Source organism: Lithobates pipiens, unplaced genomic scaffold (assembly GCF_037356315.1).
Source record: "Lithobates pipiens isolate NorthernLeopardFrog02 unplaced genomic scaffold, aLitPip1_a1.2 Scaffold_28, whole genome shotgun sequence".
NCBI classification, from domain to species: domain Eukaryota; kingdom Metazoa; phylum Chordata; class Amphibia; order Anura; family Ranidae; genus Lithobates; species Lithobates pipiens.
Window position 1 is genome coordinate 181,017,304 of NW_027507789.1, and position 23,498 is coordinate 181,040,801.

A 23,498-nucleotide genomic window follows, 5' to 3' on the forward strand; every position below is an offset into this window, starting at 1 on the left:
GAACTCTGCACTCTGTACGTAGCGTAATCCTGAACTCTGCACTCTGTACGTAGCGTAATCCTGAACTCTGCACTCTGTACGTAGCGTAATCCTGAAATCTGCACTCTGTACGTATCGTAATCCTGAACTCTGAACTCTGTATGTAGCATAATCCTAAACTCTGCACTCTGTACGTAGCGTAATTCTGAACTCTGCATTGTGTATGTAGAGTAATCCTGAACTCTGCACATACCGTAATTCTCGTAAAACTCATCGCACTCCTGAACTCTGCCCTCTGTACATAGCGCACTCCTGAACTCTGCACTCTTTATGTAGCGTAAACCTGAACTCTGCATTGTGTACATAGTGTAATCCTGAACTGTGCACTCTGTACGTAGAGCACTCCTGAACTCTGCACTCTTTATATGCCTTAATCTTGAACTTTGCACTCTGTACTTAGCGTAATCCTGAACTCTGCACTCTTTATGTAGCGTAATCCTGAACTCTGCATTGTGTACATAGTGTAATCCTGAACTCATCGCACTCCTGAACTCTGCCCTCTGTACATAGCGCACTCCTGAACTCTGCACTCTTTATGTAGCGTAATCCTGAACTCTGCATTGTGTACGTAGTGTAATCCTGAAGAACTTTGGTAAATAATAATTAAGTTCACCCCACACTTATATCATTAATTAAGACAGAGTAAAAGCTGACAGTTCTAACTTCTTGATTTGATTATTTTTTAACTTTCAAAATAATCTTTCCCAGGTCTCCCTTTATATATTTATTCTGTACTTACCATTACACAGGCGTCCATATAAATCAATTGCCGCTTCTCTGCCATCAGAGGGCTCTCCACATTCTGCAGCTCACACGCTGGTTTCAACAGAGGGCGCGCCACACCCAGCAGCTCACACCATTCTCCAGTAGAGGGCGCCCCCTCTACTTCAGGTTCCAGCTGCACTCTGCAGCTTACACCCTCGCTCCAGTAGAGAGCGCTCCTCGGTACGTAAGAGGTGTGGCCTAGCCGCGGTGGTTTGAATCATACTGCGGGAAGTGCTGTGCGTTCCACATGCCGGAAGTGGTCTGCCGGAAGTTGTGTTGGCTGGAGAAGTCAGCGCTGAAAACATTCGGAGACAGGGAGGTCCATGTTGGGGCGGCTGTGAAATAAGAAATGGTGAAGTGATCCTGTATTCTTTCTGTATAAGGGTGATGTAGGACTCCTTATATGTGTGACAGAGCAGTGTCAGTGGTGTGCAGGGGGACCACAAATCCCAGAATGGCTGCAAAGCTGTAGGAGTCTTGTGTGTTGGGAGTCCGTTTACTTTGTGTTGTCTTATGGCATCCTATTTAAAATGAATGGGTAAAATTCGTACGTGACTATTTGTTTTAGTAATGCATTGCACAGGTGTGTTGGCATGGCGATGTGGGGCGTTGTGTGCGATAATGTGTTGCCATGATAAATGGGCCCTCAGTGTAATGTACATTCCGCAGCATACTGCGTCAGCCAACTGAGTTCTCTTGGTTAGCGTTGAGAAGACGGAAGACGCATGGCGTGTCTTTGAGGAGGCGGCAGGCGGAGTGTTAAAAAGGTGACAGATGTACAGTGCTGTTCAAAATGAATAGCACAGTAACGCATTTTTTATTTTTTTTTAGTAGGCGGCAGGTGCATGGTGGTGAGAAGGTGCCAGGCACGCGGCGTGGCGGTGAGAAGGTGCCAGGTGCACGGCGTGACGTTGAGGAGGTGGCAGGCGGAGTGTTAAAAAGGTGGCAGATGCACAGCGCTGTTCAAAATGAATAGTACAGTAACACATTATTTTTTTTTTTTTTTTTTTTTAGTAGGCGGCAGGCACGTGGCGTTGAGAAGGCGGCAGGTGCGTGGCGCTGAGGAGGTGGCAGGCAGAGTGTTAAAAAGGTGGCAGATGCACAGCGCTGTTCAAAATTAATAGCACAGTAACGCATTTTTTTGAGAAGGTGGCAGGCGCACGGTGTGGTGGTGAGAAGGTGCCAGGCGCATGGCGTGGCTTTGAGAAGGCGGGCACTGAGGAGGTGGCAGGAGGAGTGTTAAAAAGGTGGCAGATGCACATCGCTGTTCAAAATGGATAGCATAGTAACGCATTTTTTTTTTTTTTAGTAGGCGGCAGGCGTGCGGCATGGCGCTGAGGCGGCAGGCACAGTGTTAAAATGGTGGCAGATGCACAGCTCTGTTCAAAATTAATAGGACGGCAAGCGCGTGGCGTTGAGAAGGCGGCAGGCACGCAGTCAGTAGGTGCCAGGCGCACGGCGTGGCGTTGAGAAGGCGGCAGGCAGAGTGTTAAAAACATGGCAGATGCACAGCGCTGTTCAAAATGAATAGCACAGTAACGCATTTTTTTTTTATTTTTATTTTTTTTAGTAGGCAGCAGGTGCATGGCGGTGAGAAGGTGCATGGCGTGACGTTGAGGAGGTGGCAGGCGGAGTGTTAAAAAGGTGGCAGATGCACAGCGCTGTTCAAAATGAATAGTACAGTAACGCATTTTTTTTTTTTTTTTTTTTTTTAGTAGGCGGCAGGCGCGTGGCGTTGAGAAGGCGGCAGGTGCGCGGCACTGAGGAGGTGGCAGGCAGAGTGTTAAAAAGGTGGCAGATGCACAGCGCTGTTCAAAATGAATAGCACAGTAATGCATTTTTTTGAGAAGGCAGCAGGCACACGGTGTGGTGGTGAGAAGGTGCCAGGCGCATGGCGTGGCGTTGAGAAGGCGGGCACTGAGGAGGTGGCAGGAGGAGTGTTAAAAAGGTGGCAGATGCACATCGCTGTTCAAAATGGATAGCATAGTAACGCATTTTTTTTTTTCAGTCGGCGGCAGGCGTGCGGCATGGCGCTGAGGCGGCAGGCACAGTGTTAAAACGGTGGCAGATGCACAGCTCTGTTCAAAATTAATAGGACGGCAAGCGCGTGGTGTTGAGAAGGCGGCAGGCACGCAGTGAGAAGGTGCCAGGCGCACGGCGTGGCATTGAGAAGGCGGGTGCTGAGGAGGCGGCAGGCAGAGTGTTAAAAACGTGGCAGATGCACAGCGCTGTTCAAAATGAATAGCACAGTAACGCTTTTTTTTTTTTTTTTTTTTTTAGTAGGCGGCAGGCGCGTGGAGTTGAGGTGGCAGACAGAGCGTTTAAAAAAGGTGGCAGATGCACAGCGCTGTCTAGAGATGAGGTCGGGTGGGTTCGGATGTTCTTCTGAACCCATGTGACCAAGCCCACCTGGAAGCTGTCACCTGTACTGAGCCAATCATCTGCAGCCACATATATACCCACCCCTTGTATATGTGTGGCTGTGGGGCAAGAAATATCATTCTGACCCATTACAATTGATATCTTTCTGGCGGCGGACTTGGCCACATGGGCTCAGAACAACATGTGAGCAGAGGGGGTTCTTCCAGTGGTCCCACTAGTTCTGATGACAAACCAGGGATTCCCTCACTTTGCAGGAATGTCCTTTCACTTCCTGTTGTGGGTATGAGTCGGAAAGTGAAGATAAATCTCTCCAGTGGGGTACAGATTAAAAAAAAAAAACACATGATGGTTTATAGCTCCTTTCCTCCAGAAAAAGGATTTCATAGCGAGTACATAGAATACCATTATTCTGTACGGCTCATGTTTTTCATTTTGTACTGTATTCCCATCTCCACTTATTTTTGCTTCTTTTTAAATATTTATATATATTCTTTTGTTCTAGGCGTTAAGCCTTCAGAATTTGTTTTGCTCGGGATCGGAAGACTTTGACGATGAGGTAAGAGGAATCCTTTTACATCAGGGCTCAGCTATAGGGGCTATTTTACAATGAACTGGTTTTAGAGGTGAGCAGGTTTTGAAAGCAGGCCCCTAGATGTACCCTTGTATACCCAAATAACAAACTGCACTTTGTGTAAACCAAACAAAAAAAATACATTTATGAAGGTAACGGCATCACTTACTGATATCTGAATACCCGATATCCACATGAAACATAAACAATGTGATGCACTGTTATAAATGTAATAAACACTTAAGTGCATAAATACAACAAATTCTGATATAAAAAAACAAAACCAAAAAGCTACAAAGTAAAAAGTCTACTTTGAAGTATATCCTTTGCACCACCTCTACCAATCCCGTGCTCCTGGTCACCACCACATCAATTGACTAACCAGAACATTAGACCCCAAAAACATAAGGGGTCTATTATAGCTTTGTGCTGCCCATGGATGGATGAATGGCTTTCTGCTTGTGCCACTCATTACTGATCATTTACTAGGAACAACTCGCATAAATAAGTGATTAGGATATGGCTTAGACTGCTCATGGACAGATGGATGGTCGTCTCCCCTGTGTTATCCAGAAATGCTCACAGGTGGATATAAGGCCCTTGAATTGTTAACAGGTGAGTACACAAACTCAGGATGGCTTCGTATGCAGGAAGGAAGAGGGAAATCCACTTTGTGCAGCAGTTTCCAATTGTTTGTTTTTTTTTATTTTTTTTTTAATCCTACTTGTCTAGGTGCATGCAGCATCTGTCCCCCACCGCCCCAAGACTGAGAACTGAGCTATCAAACACCAGTGATCACTCAGTACTCATCACTTTCTGAGCGGAGAGCTGGTGACGGCCAATCAACAATATTGTTGCAATCTTTTCGGATTGGACTGGTTCTGTGAGGTCAGCTGACAGTGGGCTTCAGCTGAAACTGGGTCACAGGAGTGCAAAACGAACTGTACTCCTGTGATCCACAGGAGAAGTACAGCCAAACAAGCTTAATTATAAAACGGGCTAAAATATTCACAAACAAGGAATATAGTTACAGCCAGTGGCAGCCCATCCATTAGGGATGCCTGGGCGCTGCCCCCTCTATCTACGCCACCCCCTATATGTATAATAGATTCATGCACAGCATGATTCTATCCACGCTGCAGCGGCCACCCCCTATTCATGCATCCGGCCCCTTTCAGGGTACCTGAATTACAGTGGGGCAGGTATTTTTTGAAGCACCTTAGAGCCATAGGCTTCAAAATAGGGTGGGCTCGTGACGTGGCGCAGAGCATGCGCTATGAGCCCATCCAGGTGTTGCAACAGCGAATGAATATTCGAGGTTGAAACACTGATCCTCAATCCGGCCACCCAGAAGTGGGTGTGAGACCCGCTTTCCGATTGCCTGTAAAGAGAAGACTCCCAATTGACCGTTGAAGAGAAAGGGAGGCAACCAAAGCTACCACCGCCGTGATGACCCGTGGAGAGCAGGGGAACGGGAGGCTGCTGCTGAGCAGGGGAAGCTGCGAGTGAAGCATTCGGGTAAGTGCTACCACTGTCGCATGAGAGAACCAGTTTAATGACATCACTGAAATGGGCGGGGAATTGAGCAGTCTAAGCCATATGCTAAGCGCTTCGATATTTATGAGCATTTCTCCTAGTGTGTGTGGTCATGCATGAGTGGCACAATCAGAGAGCCATCCATCAATGAGTAGCATAATGCTATATTAGATACCTTGCACAGATACCCAAGAACCCCGGAAACAAGACCGCCCAAGGTCAGTTGATATAGCATAGTATAGAACACGTCACCATTTTTCTTGGTAAATCTATTTCTAAGGGTGCTATTGACATGAAATATTCACCACATGTTGGGAACAACCCATACAATCCATACATACAAAGAAACCAATACAAATAAGTTCAGAAATGAAGTTGTGTAATAAAATGAAATGACATGGGGGGGAAAAAATATTGAATACATGAAAAAGGGAGGTGCAAAAAAGGCATGTAAAGCCAAGACACCAGCTGAAATCTATCAGTAATTATTAATTTGCACTGACAAGGGGAAGGATTTCTATCAGCTGGTTCAGTCTCAACTGATGTCCTATAAAAAGGTGTCTCATTACCAAGGTGTCACACATGAAGCATCTCACGATGGGTAAAAGCAAAGAGCTCTCAAGACCTTCATAACCTTATTGTTGCAAAACATACTGATGGCGTTGGTTACAGAAGGATTTCTAAACTTCTGAATGCTCCAGTGAGCACTGCTGGGACCATAATCCGGAAGTGAAAAGAACATAATTTCACCATAAACCAGCCACGACCAGGTCCTTCTTGCAAGATTTCTGACAGAGGAGTGAAAAGCATTATCAGAAGAGTTGTCGAAGAGCCAAGGACCACTGGTGGAGAGCTTCAGAAAGACCTGGAAGTAGCAGGTACAATTGTTTCAAAGAAAACAATAAGTAATGCACTCACCTGCCATGGCCTGTATGCACGCCCATCACGCAAGACTCCATTGCTGAAGAAAAAGTATGTTGAAGCTCATTTAAAGTTTGCTGCACAACATTTAGAGAAGCCTGTGAAATACTGGGAGAATATAGTCTGGTCAGATGAGTCATAAATTTGAACTCTTTGGATGCCATGCACTCCATGTTTGGCACATCACCCCAAAAACACCCCCCATACCAACAGTGAAGTTTGGAAGTGGAAACATTATGGTGTGGGGCTGTTTTTCAGCATATGGTACTGGCAAACTTCATATCATTGAAGGAAGGAGTGAATGGAAAAATGTACCAAGATATTATTGATAAAAAATCTGTTGCCATCTACCTGGATGATGATGATGATGAAACGAGGGTGGACATTTCAGCAAGACAATCATCCCAAACACAAAGCCAAGGAAACTCAGTTGGTTTCAAAGAAAGAAAATAAAAATGCTACAATGGCCCAACCAATCACCTGACTTGAATCCAATAATCTATGGAAAGAAAAGCTCATAGAAGTGGCCCACGGAACCTTCAAGAATTGAAGACTTTATGTGTAAGAATGGGTCAAAATCACACCTGAGCAGTGCATGCGACTAGTTTCTCTATACAGGAGGCGTCTTAAAGCTGTCATTACTAACGGGAATTTGTACAAAGTATTAAATGAATTTCAGTTAGTGTGTTCAATACTTTTTCCCTGTGTGATTCCATTTTTATTACACATAACTTAATTTCTGAACTTATTTGTTTTGGTTTCCTTGTATGTATGTATGTATGTAAGGCTGCAATTAACGATTATTTTCATGATCGATTAGTGGGCCGATTTTATTGTTTTGATTTAATCAATTGTTCGTACAAAAACTTAAATGTATTTTTGAATATCTATACACAGTGGTAAAATATAAATAACCAGCAATACGGATAGGGAACAAAATGTGCAATCCACTCTGAGAATAACAGCCAGAGGACATATATAATATATACTATTAAAGGATAAATCTGGTACAGAGCAGCCCTGATTCTCATTTTCTGGGGGTTCCCCCGCCTCTTGCTTTGGGGGCACTTGAGCAGGCTCGCTCCGGAACCACGTTCCTGTGAATTGTCGATTCACACACCGAGCATGCCTCGGCCCTGCCTTGACCCTGCCCCCGCTCTCTCCTCATTGGCTTGCTGGATGTGATTGACAGTAGCAGGATCCAATGGCTCCCGCTACTGGGTGAGCCAGTGAGAGACCCAGGCGTCTGCATTTTCAGGTAGGGGGCACATTTCCGCCCCGCTGTGCTGTGATTCATTACAGTACATGCCAATCGCCAGGTCTCAGCCAATGATTGACCGCCATCAAGCAGCTGCTACCATAAAGAAAATATATATAAGCTGCAAAACCTGTTGCACGGTGTACTCAGCCGTACTAGAAGGGACTATGTAGATCAGATGCAATTATATGCCCCCTACACATCTAGTACTATGCAGCTGTCTGACTGTGCATTCATTCTCTTTGTAGGAGTTCCTGTCTGCATTGGAGGGTACAGAACCCAGCTTCTCTACTAATACTCATACCACACCGGTCCGTCTCAGGCCTATTCCTGCTAAAGACACGCAGGTAATAAGAAGTTCTTCCAGCTTTGCGCAGTCGTTATTTTCCGGAGAGACCGTGCCCATGCGTTTGAATGCAAACCCTGCAGACACGCCAAATGCGCTGTTCCTGGACCAGGATCTGGATGATGACGAATTGCTGTCAGCCTGCAGTGAAATGGAAGCTGGAGTATCGCAGGAGCAATATCAAACCCCAAATCCAAGACTGTGCTTGAGACCTATCAATCAGACATCTCAGAATAGTAGTTACACCTCAAATAGTAGTCCCAGATTTCAGCTGCGACCTTCTCAGGTTGGTCTCTGTTCTGATCCAGAACCCAGGATGTTTACAAGACAGCTTCAAGAGACTGGTCCTTTTAAACCGCAATCGTATGGATTTACTGCAAACTCTCCCACAGCTTCTAATTCCCATGCAAGTGGCAGGGAGAGAGGACAATGTCAGTCTCTGAGTCCTACTGCCAAAAGGCCCTGCTTGAGGCCTAGCCTGGAAACACAACCAGTCACACCTGCAAGAACTGGTCCTCCGCTGCCTCAGTCTACCTATCCACGTTGCACCGGGCAAGCTCATTCATGGCAGGGTGGTGCAGGGAGCAGCGCTGTACCAAAAACCCCCCAGATGCCTTCTCGGTCACACCAGTCTTGCACTATGCAGACCCCAGTGGTGACCACTCATCTTGTACAGCTGATGGAAGCTGCCAACAAGACACCACAGGTGCTGGCATGGGAGACGCCACCACCCAAAGAGAGGAGGTTTCCTGGGCCAGCCGGCCTTCTGCCACAGCAGGTAAAATGTATAGTGGTAGAGCTGTTGCTCTGTGTTGTGCTTGTTTGGGGTCTGTAGCTGGATAGGAACTTACTCCCTAGTCTTTTACCTCCTTATGGTAATTTCCGCCTGTAGATTTGGATAAAGGAGAGCCCAGTATACAAAAATTGGCAAGTTGGAAGGTATTTAATGAAAATAGAAATTAGTACATCCATTTCGGGGGATCAAGGACTCTCTCTCCCCCCCCCCCCCCCCCCTTCTTCAAGGCTGTTACTGCATGCTAAAAGATGGGGAAGGTGTGTTAATAGCAAAAAAACAGACAATCGCTGTCAGTGTCAGCTTTGGTCGCAAAATTTGTATCTCTAATGAAACATTAGGAGTATATAAAAAAAACACCAATGAAGCCAGATATGTCTTTTTAAAATGTTATTATTTTTAATGCATTTAGTATAATTACCTAAATTTTAAAAACACCCTGTACAGTAGTGCTAGTCTAATAGAGGGTCAGACAGCACTTGAAATCAAACAGGTGTACTGCAGTAATGATATGCTAACAAGGAGCTTGTGTCAGGGGAGAGGGCAGATGGATGCCTGTTCCTTGATTGACCTGTCACAGCGTTTGGGGGGGGCAGGCATAGCTCACAGCTGAGCTCCAGCAAATAACACCACATGCCTCATGCACTCATTGGCCAAATGACAACGATGTCTTAGTGCAGGGGTTTGTTTAAAGCTGAACTCCGAACAAACCGATAAATACACTTTTGCAATAACTAGGGATCTGTTTTACCTGTCAAAGGATTTTAATTTAGGACACTCCATCTGTCTCTGATTTTGTCATTGGTGCCAACGAGCACCATGACAGCCGGGTCTTCTCCAGCCCCTCCCAGTAATCTGTCCACCAGATCCATGATGTGCTGAACCTGAGCACCCGGTAGACAGCATACAGTTTGGCGCTTCAGGTCTCTCTGTCCTCCTAAGAACTGAGTCCCCTACCACCAGAAACGGTCTTTCCTTTCCCTTGCGCTCAGATAATCGAGGAATGCATACATTCCGCAAGATGTACACGGAGTCGCATCTCCACACCCGCCGCCGGGCACCGTACCTAACAATTTAATGAGGATTGGGATTATACCCTGTCCAAATTACTTAACTTGCTTCAATAGAGCAACACAGGCTGGCTTGCCATTAACTGTCCTGTGTGTGTGTGTATATATGTATGTGTGTGTATGTATATGTATATGTGTGTGTATATATATATATATATATATATATATATATATATATATAATATTCTGTGCAGTGATTGTCACCACTCGGCTCAGAATGTCTACATCTACCAAAAGGAAAATTTGGGTGATTGGAGAGGAGCGCCCAACTGTTCCCTGCAGTAATGTCTCCATTGTCTTTATTAGAAAGGTAGCAGCCCTAGACCTCAATAGAGTCTACTACCTACAATTGTGATATAACCCTTTGGAAGCAATTCCCCGTATACCCTCCACACAGTAATCTGCTGCTAAGCAGCCTCCAGTGGCACCAGTCCAGTGCTGTCTTCGACACAGACTTTATCCATCTACCAGAGTAATACATACAGGCAGGAGATGTTACCCAATCACCCTTTTGCATAATTGCTTGTTGTTATATTTCTGTTTCAACTAAATTATGTAATTTACATCTGTTACCAGGGCAGTGGCAGAAGGCTTGATGAAATCCTGATATCTACCCCACATACACCCAGCCATGGGGCACAAGCCAGGCACCGCAGTAAGGTACGTTTATTTTTTTTTATTTTTATTTTTTTATTTCTGGGACATTTTGTTCTTAATCTTTGTCTTCTTTCTCACAGTCTGCCTTATACATCAGTAACAAAGGATTTGTGTCGTTTGCCTTAAGCTGGGCTTGCAATCTGTAAGCTTAGACCAGAGGCAAAGGCGGTGGCTGCCCACGGTTTTGTAAGCTTTAGCAGAGAGGAGGGTACAGAATTGCCTCCAACACCACTGTAGTCAGATTCTGTGTCTGCAGGCGCACTACATCCAGCAAATATTCAAATAAATGACAGCGAAAATGAATTAAACAGCAGCCGTTTCTCAGTTCGCTAAGTGTACTCTGTCCTTGTAAGGTGAATTTAATCGGATATCTTGGAACTGCAGCCAACTAGGAATAGTTGGGAAGGGATAGTTGTCAGTCTCGGTGGCTTGCAGTTCCTGAACTTCTGAATGGTTATAGTGAAGGATTGCACTTACTAAACTGTGGTGCAGTTATTATTAGATAAATAAGACGCTTGATGGTCCTCTTTGACGGGTCATTTTTTTCTGTTATAATTACTGTCCAAGCACTACATTAAACAGATTAGTATATCCACTTGATGACCAGGCCTTTTCTAGCACTCTGTATTTTTTTGTTAAATTACTTAGAACCCTAAACATATTTTATATATATAAATAATATAATTTTTTTTTTTTTTTTTTTTTATATAATTTTTTTTTAGCAGAGAACCTAGAGAATAAAATGTCAATCATTTACATTTTTTATGTTACACACTATTTCGCCAAGGTTTTTCAAATGCAATTATTTTATTTTTTGTTTGAAAAATAAACATGAATTTTAATGCAAAAAACAATATATGACCTATTTTAGATAAATAATAAAAAAAAATGTTACTTTGAGTAAATAGATACCTAACGTCACGCTTTAAAATTGAGCACTCTCGTGGAATAATGACACACTACGATACAAAAAAAATCTCCATAGGCGACGCTTTAGCCCTTGTACACACGGTCGGACATTCCGACAACAAAATCCATCAGATTTTGTCCGAAACTAGTGTTGCATACACACGATCAGACAAAGTTAACGGAAAATCCGATCGTTCGTAACGTGATGACGTTATTTAGTTACGACGGGACTACGTTCAGGCTAGTAGCCAATAGCTTTGGTCTAGGAATTTGATCTGAGCATGCGTGGCACTTTGTCCGATCGGAATTCTCTACAAACGATCGGACAAAGTCTGATCGGATCATGTTGTCGTAAAATTTTATAGCCCAGCTCTAAAAATTTATCGGTCGGATATTCCGATGGAAACAGTAAGATGTAGCCCACACACGGTCGGATTATCCGACAACACAGTCCGATTGGACATTTTCCGTCAGAATGTCCGACCGTGTGTACAAGGGCTTAAACATTTTTACAGGTTACCAGTTCAGAGCTAGAGGAGCACTGGAATTATTGCTCTCTAACGGTCGCGTGATACCTCACGTGTGTGGTGCGAACACAGTTTACGTATGTGTGCGTTACTTAGGTATGTGTTTGCTTCTGCGCACAAGCACAGGACGTCGCTCTGGTCCTACAAGATCATTAGAAGTGGTCAGAGGCAATCTGGTCTCTGTTCACCTCACGGCCAGCTGCACGAACCGCTGGGTCATTTTTTGGGCTTGTTGGTAAAACCAATGAGCCCAAGAAACACTAGCAGGAGGGGGTTGACGACCCCTCTTGCTGCTTGTGAAAGTGACCCAGTGGAATTTGGCTGATCTGACCAGTTTCTTGAGGGAGAGAGAGAGAATCGCCGGCTGAATAAAAAAGGGGTTATGACTGATAGCTTCAGCCATAACTGCAGTTGCATGCCACAAAGTGTATATACATACATACATACATACATATTCAGGGCAGGACTTAGGGTGGCGGGGGCCCCTGGGCTTGAGTCACTTTTGGGCCCTTCCATCTATACATTACTGTATTTATCGGCGTATAACATGCACCTCAAGTTTAGGAGGGAAGTTTCAGGAAAAAAACTTACATTTAAATGCCCATCAATGCAGCCTTATCAGTGTCCATCTGCAGCCTTGTCCATCTGCAGCCTTGTCCCAGTGTCATTTGCAGCCTTGTCATTGCAGTCTTGAAGTTTAAAAATGGCGCTGCTGAGATGCAGAGACCTGTGTATCTTGGCGGCTCCCAGGTCCTCTCGCAGTCCTGAGCGGAGCCGAGAGTAGCCGAGTGTACTCGGCTCAGTCACGCCCAGTCCCTGTGTTATGCCCATCATAGGGTGGGACTGGGCGTGACTGTGAGCCGAGCCAAGTACACTCGGCTATGTATCTCGGTGGGGCCCATGGGCTTGAGCCCAGTCAAGCCCAATGGTAAGTCCAGCCCTGTACATATTGCTTTGGCTATTGGATATTTAACTGTATGAGATTGATAGTAGAAATGCTTGTGAAAATGCTTCTTTTTTTTTTTTATCTCCAGGAAAATGTCCCTTCCCAACAATCTATGGCAGAAGAATTTGTAAGGGGTCCCTGGGCTACCATGAAAGCTGAGCTGTCATTGGATGAAAATGACCCAGCCTGCTTCCTGAGAACATACAGCGTAGTCATGGTTATTCGTAAGGTAAAAACTGCACAATTGGCTTGTAATGTTGGTTCAGAATTATCAATATTCACTGTGCATTCTCTTGGTAAATATTGACAGGCGGCTCTCAAGCAGCTTCCAAAGAATAAAGTCCCACAGATGGCTGTAGCTCTGAAGAGTTTAACCCCAGCCAATGGAGATGCCAGTGCAGTATTTCGAGATGCAACAGGTAAAAGGGATTAAGAGGGCAGGGTGATGCTGGCTATTAGTAGTCTTGTGAATAGGCCATAATAGAGCAGAACCAACATCATGCTTACTATAATGAATTATTGCTCTAACCTTGTTTCATAGATTAGGTAAGGGTTGGGGTTTTTAGACTTGGACACAACAGGTAATTAGCAAACGGGTCTTAAAGATGAGAGGCTTTCCACCTTTGACCGCTATCACCACTGTTCCTGTTTGACACCAGTCCTTTCTGTCCAGCCAAAGGGACAAATAGCATGAATCTCCCCAACAGAGGCACACAGCACTAAAAACATGACAGAAGTGCTAAGCAATAAAAAAAATGTTTTCTCTGGTGGTCCGCTTTAATCAACAACCATGCAATGTGAGTATTTTCTTACTGAATTTAACATAATGGATTGATCAAACTTTGACCCCTTCACACCTTATGCATGGAGACTTGTTGTGTTGGGGCAGCCCAATAATTTTAAATGGGCTCTTAACCCCACTTAACATAAGAAAAACCCCACCTGCAGAGAATGCACCATGGTGTAGGTGTGCGTTTTTGTAATTGTGTAGGTGTGTTGGGTTGCCATTTATAACGAGTGACATGGTACCACATTACCGCATATACCTGGGCAATGTGGTAATGTACAGTAAAATGTGTTTGACCTACGTTACCACACGTACAGGAGTGAATCCAGCCTTAATGTTTTTTCCTTAGGAGAAATCCAAGGGACAGTCCATCATCTGTTATTGGAGGAGAGGGAGAGTGAGCTGAAGGCCGGAAGTGTCCTCCTGCTGCAGCAGGTACTGAGATACAATTGCTCCTTTAATGTGTTTGCTTGTCTTTAATATATTATGTCCTTATACACATGGTCTTATAAATAAGCAGCAGGTACTAGTCTTCCAGCAAGCTTCGTGCAGCACTCTTGATGCCATTAAAGAACCCTTAGGGCAGGGAACTCAAACTGGTTGCCATCCAGCTATTGCAAAACTACAACTACATTGCAAGGCTAACAGTTACAACCATGACTCCCACAGGCAGAGAGAGGCATGATGGGACTTGAAGTTTCATAACAGCTGGAGGGCCGCCAGTTTGAGACCCCTAGCAGGCAGTGAATTCATTCATTCACTTGCATGCGTTTCCTCTGCCTGGGAGGAGCGAGGTTATGCTCTCTTACTGTCTGTTTTGTTATTCTGGAAAGAAGTCTTACTTCATGGCTGCTTAAGGCCCCTTTCACAATTCTGCGACTTGTCCTGCGACTTGGGACTGCAAAGTCACATGACAAATCGTACTCCATGATTTCCAGTGAGTACCGTTCATATCTGCAACTTCAAAGTAGCCTCTGCACTACTTTGGTCTGACTTTGATGCGACTTGAGGTCTAGACCTGGAGATTACAACATTGCTTCAAGTTGTGTGATTTTTCAGGTCGTACAAGTGTGAAAGGGGTCTAAAAGATAAGTTCACCTTTTATAAAAAAATAAAAAAAATAAATGCACATTTTTTTTGCATGTAAAAAAAAAAATGTATTTTTTAAAGGCCCTGTAAAGCATTTAAAGTTTTAATGCCACGGTCCTGCAGACTGTCTATCTGTCTGCCGTACCTCCAATACAGCCAGACAGTTACACTGTGGCAGGAAGCATGAATGAACTACAACAGTGCCGTGGTAGTTCATTGAGAAGTACAAGCTGACAGCCGCAAAGGCTGTCTGACCTTGTAGTTTTCCCATTCACAGAACACTGTGAATGCATGATGCGGCCGGGCAGGCGGAGTCCCGCGTGGCCACGTTTTTTGTGGCTTGTGACTGATAGCTGGGTGGGCTTTAACATCCCCCACTAGCTGTCATTACAGGGGATCGAGGGGAGCAGGGGCTGATACATCTGTATCATCTGAATATGGGTGTAACATGTTACAAAAGGTGAACTTTTAATAACCGATGGGGCACAGCCTTGCTTTAGACTGTCTCTAAAATATTTTTTTCCCTTTCTATAGGTTGGGGTGTTCTCGCCATCTCATCGCAATCATTATCTCAATGTGACACCCAGTAACTTGGTCAAGATCTACTCGCCAGCAGAAGGAAATGATAGTTCTAGGGTAAGAATTATTGGGAGTTTATTTATTAAAAATGTAAACGTGCACACAAAGGACAAATCAAAGCTGATCTGATGGTAATGGTGTTCAACTTCGGTTAATGAAGCTTGCTGGATCTGCCTACTCACTTTTTTTTTTTTTTTTTTTTTTTTTATTTCTTCCTTTTTTATAGGATATCTGTAAATATAAAGGCTGCCATTTCTGACTTCCTGCAGACCTTATTTTCTTGGCCTTCTCCATCCGCCATACTTTGAGTCACTGACCCAGAGCAAACACAGTGGCAGCACAGTGGTGTAGTGGTTAGCACTTTCACCTAGCAGCAATAGGGTTGCTGGTTCAAATCCCGACCAGTTTGCATGTTCTCTCTGTGCCTGCGTGGGTTTCCTCTGGGTACTCCGGTTTCCTCCCACACTCCAAAGACATGCTGGTAGGTTAATCAGACCCTGTCCAAAAAAAAAAAAATTGGCCATAATATGTGTATGTCAGTGTTGTAAGTGTGTTGGGACCCTACAGGTTAAAGGACCACGTAAAAGCTGCAGATGGACACCGGTGGCAAGAATGCGCCCTGAGGCGATTCAGTTCGCATAGGTAGCGCTATACAAGTCATTCATTCAAACACACATAAAGCAAAATCAGAACAAAGTTGGAAGCCCTGTTTTGATCCATAGTCAGTTGCTCAATGTATTAGAGCCTTTGTATCAGCATGGCAGCCTGTAAGCCCTTGTACACACGGTCGGAGATTACGACGGAATGTTTCCTATCGGACCGTTTTGTCGGATATTCTGACTCTGGGTGGTCTGCATCAGACTGTTTCCATCGGAATATCCGACGGACCAACATTTCCAACTTGCCGGTAAAATTTTCCGACAAAATGCTCCTATCGGACATACTCCGATCATGTGTAGCCTACTCCGACGGACAAAGTGCCACTCATGCTCAGATCAAATTCCTAGACCAAAGCTATTGGCTACTAGCCTGAACGTAGTCCCGTCATAACGAAATCACGTCATCACGTTATGTACAATCGGATTTTCCAACAACTTAGTCCGACCGTGTGTATGCAACATCTCTTCCGGAATTAATCCGTTGGAATTACTCTGACGGATTTGGTTGTCGGAATCTCCGACCGTGTGTACAAGGGCTAAGAGGTCACTTTTGAATTTCTCCCGCAACCTTATTTTATTGACCATTCTGAGTAGAAATATGGAGAGGCTAGCCTTCCATGTCAGTCATTTTTATAGCATGCTAAGCTCTATAAACTGCATCAAAATGGGGTTTCTCTGTTGATGACCCTTGGGAGTTTAGAACCCCTCCATGTTAATATGTGGAGGGGGTCACAACTGGGTTATTGAAAGCTCTTATAAATGACATGTCCTTTCACAATGTCTACATAAGGCCGATTTTTTTAAGTTTAATTTCAGTAATCTTCCTGAAAGGTACATTCCAAACAAGGCCAAGGATAAATCCAAGGGAAAAACCCAGCTTAACTTGCCGACCAGCCCGCAGACAACCAAATAACCTAACAGTATGCGTTAAAAGCAGGGGTTTAGTCTGCACACATTTACAAATGCATGCATAAGCCACAGAGCCTTGTTAAGGCACCCTGGTATCTGTGGTAGCTAACACTAACTTATAAGTGTGCCCACAGTGGAGGCACATGCATTCTGATGGATAGGTGAGAGCAGGTGGACTGCTCTCACCTATCTATTCCATTTTCAATCTTGATTGGAACTTTGAAAGCAAAGTATGGCCAAAGTGTTGGGATGGATACTGGCAATATTGTTGGAACCCAACCAGCTGTGAGATTGACAGATGGCTTTGCTTGTCAGTGTGCAACAGAAAGCCAGAGCTTAGCTGCATCCTCCCTCTTGCACAGCCTGCTTCTCCAGTAAGGGCCAGAGGAGGAGAACGGTGACTAACAGTCACTGCTCTTTGCTTGGAGCAGACCAAGAGCAAACAACGGTCAAGTGATTGCTCAGTTCTCAGTCCAAGAGCAATGTGGAATGGTTGCTTGTCAACACTGATGCTGCAGCATGGAGTTAAGTATGAAGGTGTTTTTTGTTTTTGTTTTTTACATATCCTATACTTCTCCTTTAAAACAATGTGCCAGCATTTAGCTGCATACAGAATGCATAAACTGAGTGAACTTTCTGATTTCAGCAGTTGCAGTATTTGCTCAATTAAAATAGTAGCTCTGATTTAGTTTGACTTTTTTCTAGAATTATTCTTTTAATTGCAATATGAATAATAATGTCCTATTCCAATACAGGTATCTATGGAACTAATGACAGAGAGGGAGGTGGATGTGAACGGCAATGACACCCCATCACACCAGTGTTCTTCCTTTAGCACAACACACTGCAGACCTTCAGAGCAAGGACCTTTCCTGTCATCCAGCACAATACAGCCTGACATTAATTTGCCAGCTGCATCTCCCTTTCTGACCAGTACAGAACTTTCCAGAACCCACCATCCATTCCCCAGCATAACAGAATCAAAAGCTCCTCAGCCAGCAGTGTTTTCTGCATCTTACAGCTCAATGCAACCCAGAGCCCCAGGTCCAGCAACCCTTCGCCAGTCTTCCCACACAGTACAGACAAAAGAATCGACTTTCTCTTTCATCACAGCACAGCCCAGGAGATCTCCAGCCACAAACAATGCAGACTGGGACATGGGTGAGTAACATTCCTTTTGCTTTGTGCAAACTAGACATATCATTCATAAGTGCAGCCAGATATAGAGCTATATTGATAGAACAACAAAGATAATTTCTTCTGGCAACATCAGGATTTCTTGTTCTTCAATGTAAAATGTAGATACCAGTTACCTGCAATGTGTTTGTATATATTCATTCAAATTGTGTCCCTTTTTCTTGTAGATGACTTGGACTCTTTGTTATGTGACCTTCCAGAGGACACCGGGGTTTGACATTTCAGGTTTCTCAATGAAGACTCAATATCCCAATAATACACTTTTTTATGTCTACAGCTAGAGAGGAGGGATGCTTTCAAATGAAACGAATGACTCTACACTATGTGTCCCTTTTGTGTAATAGCAGGTGTCTGCAAACCAGTCATGATAATGAGTAGATTGGCCCTAAATAACTAAAGGCAGTTGGCATGCTAACTGTGCTTAGCCTTCCAATCTCCAGCCCTGGTCTGCCCGCTTCTCACCTAATCTGTTTTGCTATTTGCTCATCGCTGTGATGGGCAGTCTCATTAGCCAATAGTGAAGTGGGGTAAAGGGGCGTGAGAGGACCAAAGCCAGCAACAAGGAAGTAGTGTGCTCTTGGCATGCCACGTTGTTCTTGGATATGGAGCATAGACTGATCTAAAAGAACCCAGGATCAGCACACAGGTGCTTGATATTTAACATAGGTGTCGGCTTAATATGAAGTCACTGACCATATAGAGGGGATGTTATTCCTTTAAAGCCAAACTGAACTTTTAGTTTAAATTGACTAAATACATTCCAGGTGCATCAAAACAAAAGGGATGCAAAGTTTTCGGCTGGCCATACATTATACCATTTTCCTATTTAATTCCCTTTAGATTTACCTTAACCTATGTAGTGCAAAGGCCTGCCTGACTTCATACAAATTGAGTTTTTAACTGTTTGACCTCATATTATATGATTTTGGGAAAACTGTATAATGTATGGCTAGTCTTACACTTTGTCTTCTGGTATGTGTTTAGCTGATGTACAGTTCAATCGAGCCTTCAGTCCTATTTGATGCACTGGCTTTAGGTGTTTGTTTATATCAAATCCAGTATTGGATACATCCTATATATTTTTTTTAAATTTTGGAAGCAATACACCACTCTGAGTTCTAAGGTCATTGCTGTACACTAACGTGGAAGATATCCATCATGGAACCGCTAATATGTAAAAAAAAACACATGCCTGTGCAAAACTTTATCCAAGTAAAGAAAAAAAGATTGCTTTAGAATAATAAAGTAATCAGATTTGTTGCAGTTTGAATTGTTTGTTGCTTTTGCCTCATTTGTTTTTGAGATCTCTGCCAAGCATTGATTGCATGGTTAAAAATAATCCAAATGCATTTTCTGGTCCTGTGGAAAAAAAAAAAAAAAAAAACACTTTTGCTTATTAAATAAAAAGTATGAAGAGAAAAGCACTACAGTGGGGGGGGGGGGGGGGGGAGTATTTAATCCCATTCTGATTTTGTACATTTGACCAAGAAATGATCAGTCTATAATTGGTAAATGGTAAGTTTATTTTAACAGTGAGAGACAGAATAACAGCAAAAATATCCAGAAAAATGCATTTAAAAAAAGTTATAAACTGATTTGCATTTCAATAAGTGAAATAAGTATTTGCTCCCCTATCAATCAGCAAGATTTCTGGCACCCAGGTGTCTTCTAGACAGGTAACAAGCTGAGATTAGGAGTGCTCCTAATCTCGGCTTGTTACCTGTCTAGAAGACACCTGTGCACAGAAGCAATCAATCAGAAACCACTCTCTCCACCATGGCAAAGACCAAACAGCTGGCCATGGAATTGGCTACAAGACCATCGACAAGCAGCTTGGTGCGAGGGTGACAACAGTTAGTGCAATTATTCGCAAATGGAAGAAACTCAAAATAACTGTCAATCTCCCTTGGGCTGGGGCTCCATGCAAGATCTTGCCTCGTAGAACTTCAGTGGTCATGAGAATGGTGAGGAATCCGCCCAGAACTACACTGGAGAATCTTGTCAGTGATCTCAAAGCCACTGGGACCAGTCACCGAGAAAACAATTGGTAACACACTATGCCATGAAGGACTGAAATCCTGCATCGCAAGTCCCCCTGCTCATGAAAACACATGTACAGGCCCATCTGAAGTTTGCTAATGAACATCTGAATGATTCAGAGAAGAACTGGGTGAAAGTGTTGTGGTCAGATGAGACCAAGCTCTTTGGCATCAACTCGCTGTGTTTGGAGGAGGACGAATGCTGCCTTTGACCCTAAGAACATCATCCCCCACCGTCAAACATGGAGATGGAAACATTATGCTTTGGTTTTTCTGCTAGGAGGACAGGACAACTTCACTGCATCAAAGGGATGAAAGATAGGGCCATGTACCAGCAAGTCTTGGGTGAGAATCTCCTTCCATCAGCCAGGGCATTGAAAATGGGTCATGGATGGGTATTCCAGCGTGACAATGACCCAAAACACACAGCTAGGGCAACAAAGTAGAGGCTCAAAAAGAAGCACATTAAGGTCCTGAAGTGGCCTAGCCAGTCTCCAGACCTAAATCCCATAGAAAATATGTGGGGCCGGACGATCACCAGAAACACAGAGGACTGCAGCCAGACACGATGGCATCCTCCAGGAGAAGTGTCCAGCTTGACAGACAGAATTACCATGGGGGAGGCATTGGTGTCCTCTCTAGAAGACCGGGTGTGAGCACTGGAGCAATCCCGGGACCAGTACCGGGGAAAAACGGCAATAGCATTACAGCTCCACCTGGAGGACATTGGGAACCGGAGCTGCCGAAACAACCTGCGGCTCCGGAGAATCCCGGAGACTGCAGATGCTGAAAACGTGTCTGAGTGACGCAGTGAAAAGGGATTTTCCATATTGTACTGGAAGATATGGGCGCTGACATAGAGCTGGACAGGATGCACAGAACCCTGGGTCCGAGATCGTCAGACCCGAGCAGACCTGGAGACATGGTATGCAGACTACACGATACTTACAAAAAGAGACCATACTACGCCGGGCATGGGAACACGGTGATGTGGACAAAGACGGATCACAAGTCAGAATCCTTCTGGCCCCCTCGAGAGCAACCCTTAGACGCCGAGCAAGCTCGTTAGACAGGCTTCACATACCACTGGGGATACCCGCCCATGGTAACATTCCGCAAGGATGCATCTGCCTTCACCCTGCAAACCACTGCGGATCTCCACGCACTCTTCCGATATCTGGAGACGGAGCCGATACAAGTTCCTGACGGGCTGCAGATCCTCCCACGCACTGCTGGCAGATCGGGGCTTTTCACTTCCCGCAGTCCCCACCCACCACGCCAATAATGGGGCAGGAGAAGACCCCGGTCCGTTTCAGGAACTGAACCACATAAGTAGGCCCTGGGCCACTATTCCCTGTCTATCACCCCCCCAGAGGTGCCCCCCAATGACTATACCTGGGCGTAGCCCACTAAACCCACACATGCCAACTAGAATGGAACATGGCGGCATGAACATGCTTCAGTGGTACTGCCGGATCCCCCTCTCCCCCCCCCCCCCCCTTTTTCCCCCAGCTTTCCTGGCCATGGAAGAGAACTGCCCTCAAAATCCACATGAAATCACAGCATAGACAGTTGACTTGTGCCCCACATACCCCCAATACAGCACACGCCACTTGACAAAGGGGTCTCCTCCAAAACACCATACGAACAGACAGGGAATACGCTGCCTTAAATAATATCCCAGACTGACCCTGGCAGAGCAGCAGGAATTTGAAGACCTAACCCTTCGGGCAAACCTACACATATTCCCAATCAGCGGCAATAGGAGATCCCGCCGCAACCACTACCACAGACTCCTGTGTCAGCCCAAAGCCTGACGAACACAGCGCAGGTATCATCAGAAGAGTGAAGGGACAAGGAAACAATGCTGACCACCAACTTGCTGGATCGGAACTCATGGTCACGACCGCAAACAAACACTTACAGCAGTTGTAACAAAGCATGACCCCCACTAGGTGACTCGCCCTTGGAGGGATGGGAAGGTGAGAATGGTGCCGGAGGGAGGGGGGACTTCACCCTGCTTTCGGGAGTGTGACATGGGGAATGGAAGACACTCAGTGGGAACACAGTGACACTTGAATTCCTGCAGTTGATCACTGGCAATGCCAAAGCAGCAATTCCATGGCATGAGGACCACCTGCATAACGCCTGACGTCTATGGGACACCCCACAAACTCGGGGCCTTATCTGCGAGGAGCATGGGGTAGACTTAATACTCTCCTGGTTTATTAGATGGGGATATGGGGTAAATGCCCAGAACACCAGTTGCAGAGGTTGAATATATCTGGTTACCATTAAGCTGTTAATGTTGATGCCAAATACTACCTCTGTGCCATTACATGCCTTTTAACTGTAATGCTTGACTGAATTGAAATACCGATACATAACATTCATGTTTGCCGGGGGTGGATGGAGAGCCCCGGGAGCTGGCTTCCTGAGTCTGTCTATCCACTAACCCACCTAGGACTGTGGAACTAATCTGGGAAGCACCTCCGCAAGTTTTTTGCTATATTAGTAACCCCTTAGTGCTGCACACCCTAGTGCCAGCCTCCTAATTTTCACCTCCCTCTATCTTTTACGGGATTAACCATCCCAAGACACTGCTAATACTCTTCACCTTATCTCCCCCCCCCCCCCCCTCAAATCCCATACCTTTCCACATACCTACCAATACCCCAACGCTCCCACCTCAACACCCACCCCCTCCCAATTCACTAACATGGACGCACTAAACATAATCTATTTGAATGCAAGGGGACTGAATGCACCAGAAAAGAGGTGGATGCTCTGCGATATGAGACGCATGAAAGAGGATATCATCCTATTGCAGGAAACGCACTTTAGAGAAAATAACTTACCAACACTCAAAAATAAATACTACCCCACTGTTTATCACTCCACATATGCCAAAGCTAAATCCAGAGGGGTCTCGATTCTAATCTCAGCTAAGATACCATGGACATGAAAAACACAAAAACCGACTCGGAGGGACGATATCTATTCCCGAAAGGACAGCTACGAGACGTGAAAATAACCTTTGCAAACCTGTATGCCCCAAACGACCACCAAGACACATTTATAAAGCGATATCTAGAACAGCTCATGCCATATGCAGAAGGACAACTAATTGTGGGAGGAGACCTGAACATCCCCCTAACACTGACAGAGGACATCTCCTCTGGTATATCATCTACCTCACGAGACTCGCCTAAACGCATATGCACGGCACTACATTCCAAACAACTGATAGACGCCTGGCGCCTTTTCCACCCTGGGGAAAGGGACTACACATTCTTCTCCAGACCACACCAGACATACTCACGTATTGACTACTTTTTGGTCCCCCACAGAAACTTACAAGCAATTAAAGACACCACAATAGAGTCAATTACATGGCCAGACCACGCCCCGATAACAATGCGGTATGCCATAACAGAGCTACACACAACACAAAGACTACCATGGAGACCGAACGAGAGCCTGCTACAAGATTCGGTAGTCCTTGCAGACGTGAAAGAT

General features: G+C 44.8%; 1 protein-coding gene across 1 annotated transcript; it reads left to right on the forward strand.

Moving 5' to 3' along the window:
• The first annotated feature begins 1,052 nt into the window (after positions 1–1,052).
• HROB (homologous recombination factor with OB-fold) lies at positions 1,053–19,210 on the forward strand. The gene is made up of 10 exons (XM_077460040.1): positions 1,053–1,156; positions 3,689–3,742; positions 7,721–8,596; positions 10,258–10,341; positions 12,809–12,949; positions 13,031–13,139; positions 13,857–13,942; positions 15,131–15,232; positions 17,499–17,904; positions 18,108–19,210. Exons 1-10 carry the CDS (start codon positions 1,154–1,156, stop codon positions 18,155–18,157), a joined length of 1,911 nt encoding a protein of 636 aa, XP_077316166.1. The 5' UTR covers positions 1,053–1,153; the 3' UTR covers positions 18,158–19,210.
• The last annotated feature ends 4,288 nt before the right edge of the window (positions 19,211–23,498 follow it).

Bases quoted from the DNA above. Each gene is read 5' to 3' on its own strand.
- HROB (XM_077460040.1), top strand. The intron at 8,597-10,257 runs GTAAAATGTATA...ATCTGTTACCAG, and splicing joins CCGGCCTTCTGCCACAGCAG to GGCAGTGGCAGAAGGCTTGA. The intron at 13,943-15,130 runs GTACTGAGATAC...CCCTTTCTATAG, and splicing joins GTGTCCTCCTGCTGCAGCAG to GTTGGGGTGTTCTCGCCATC.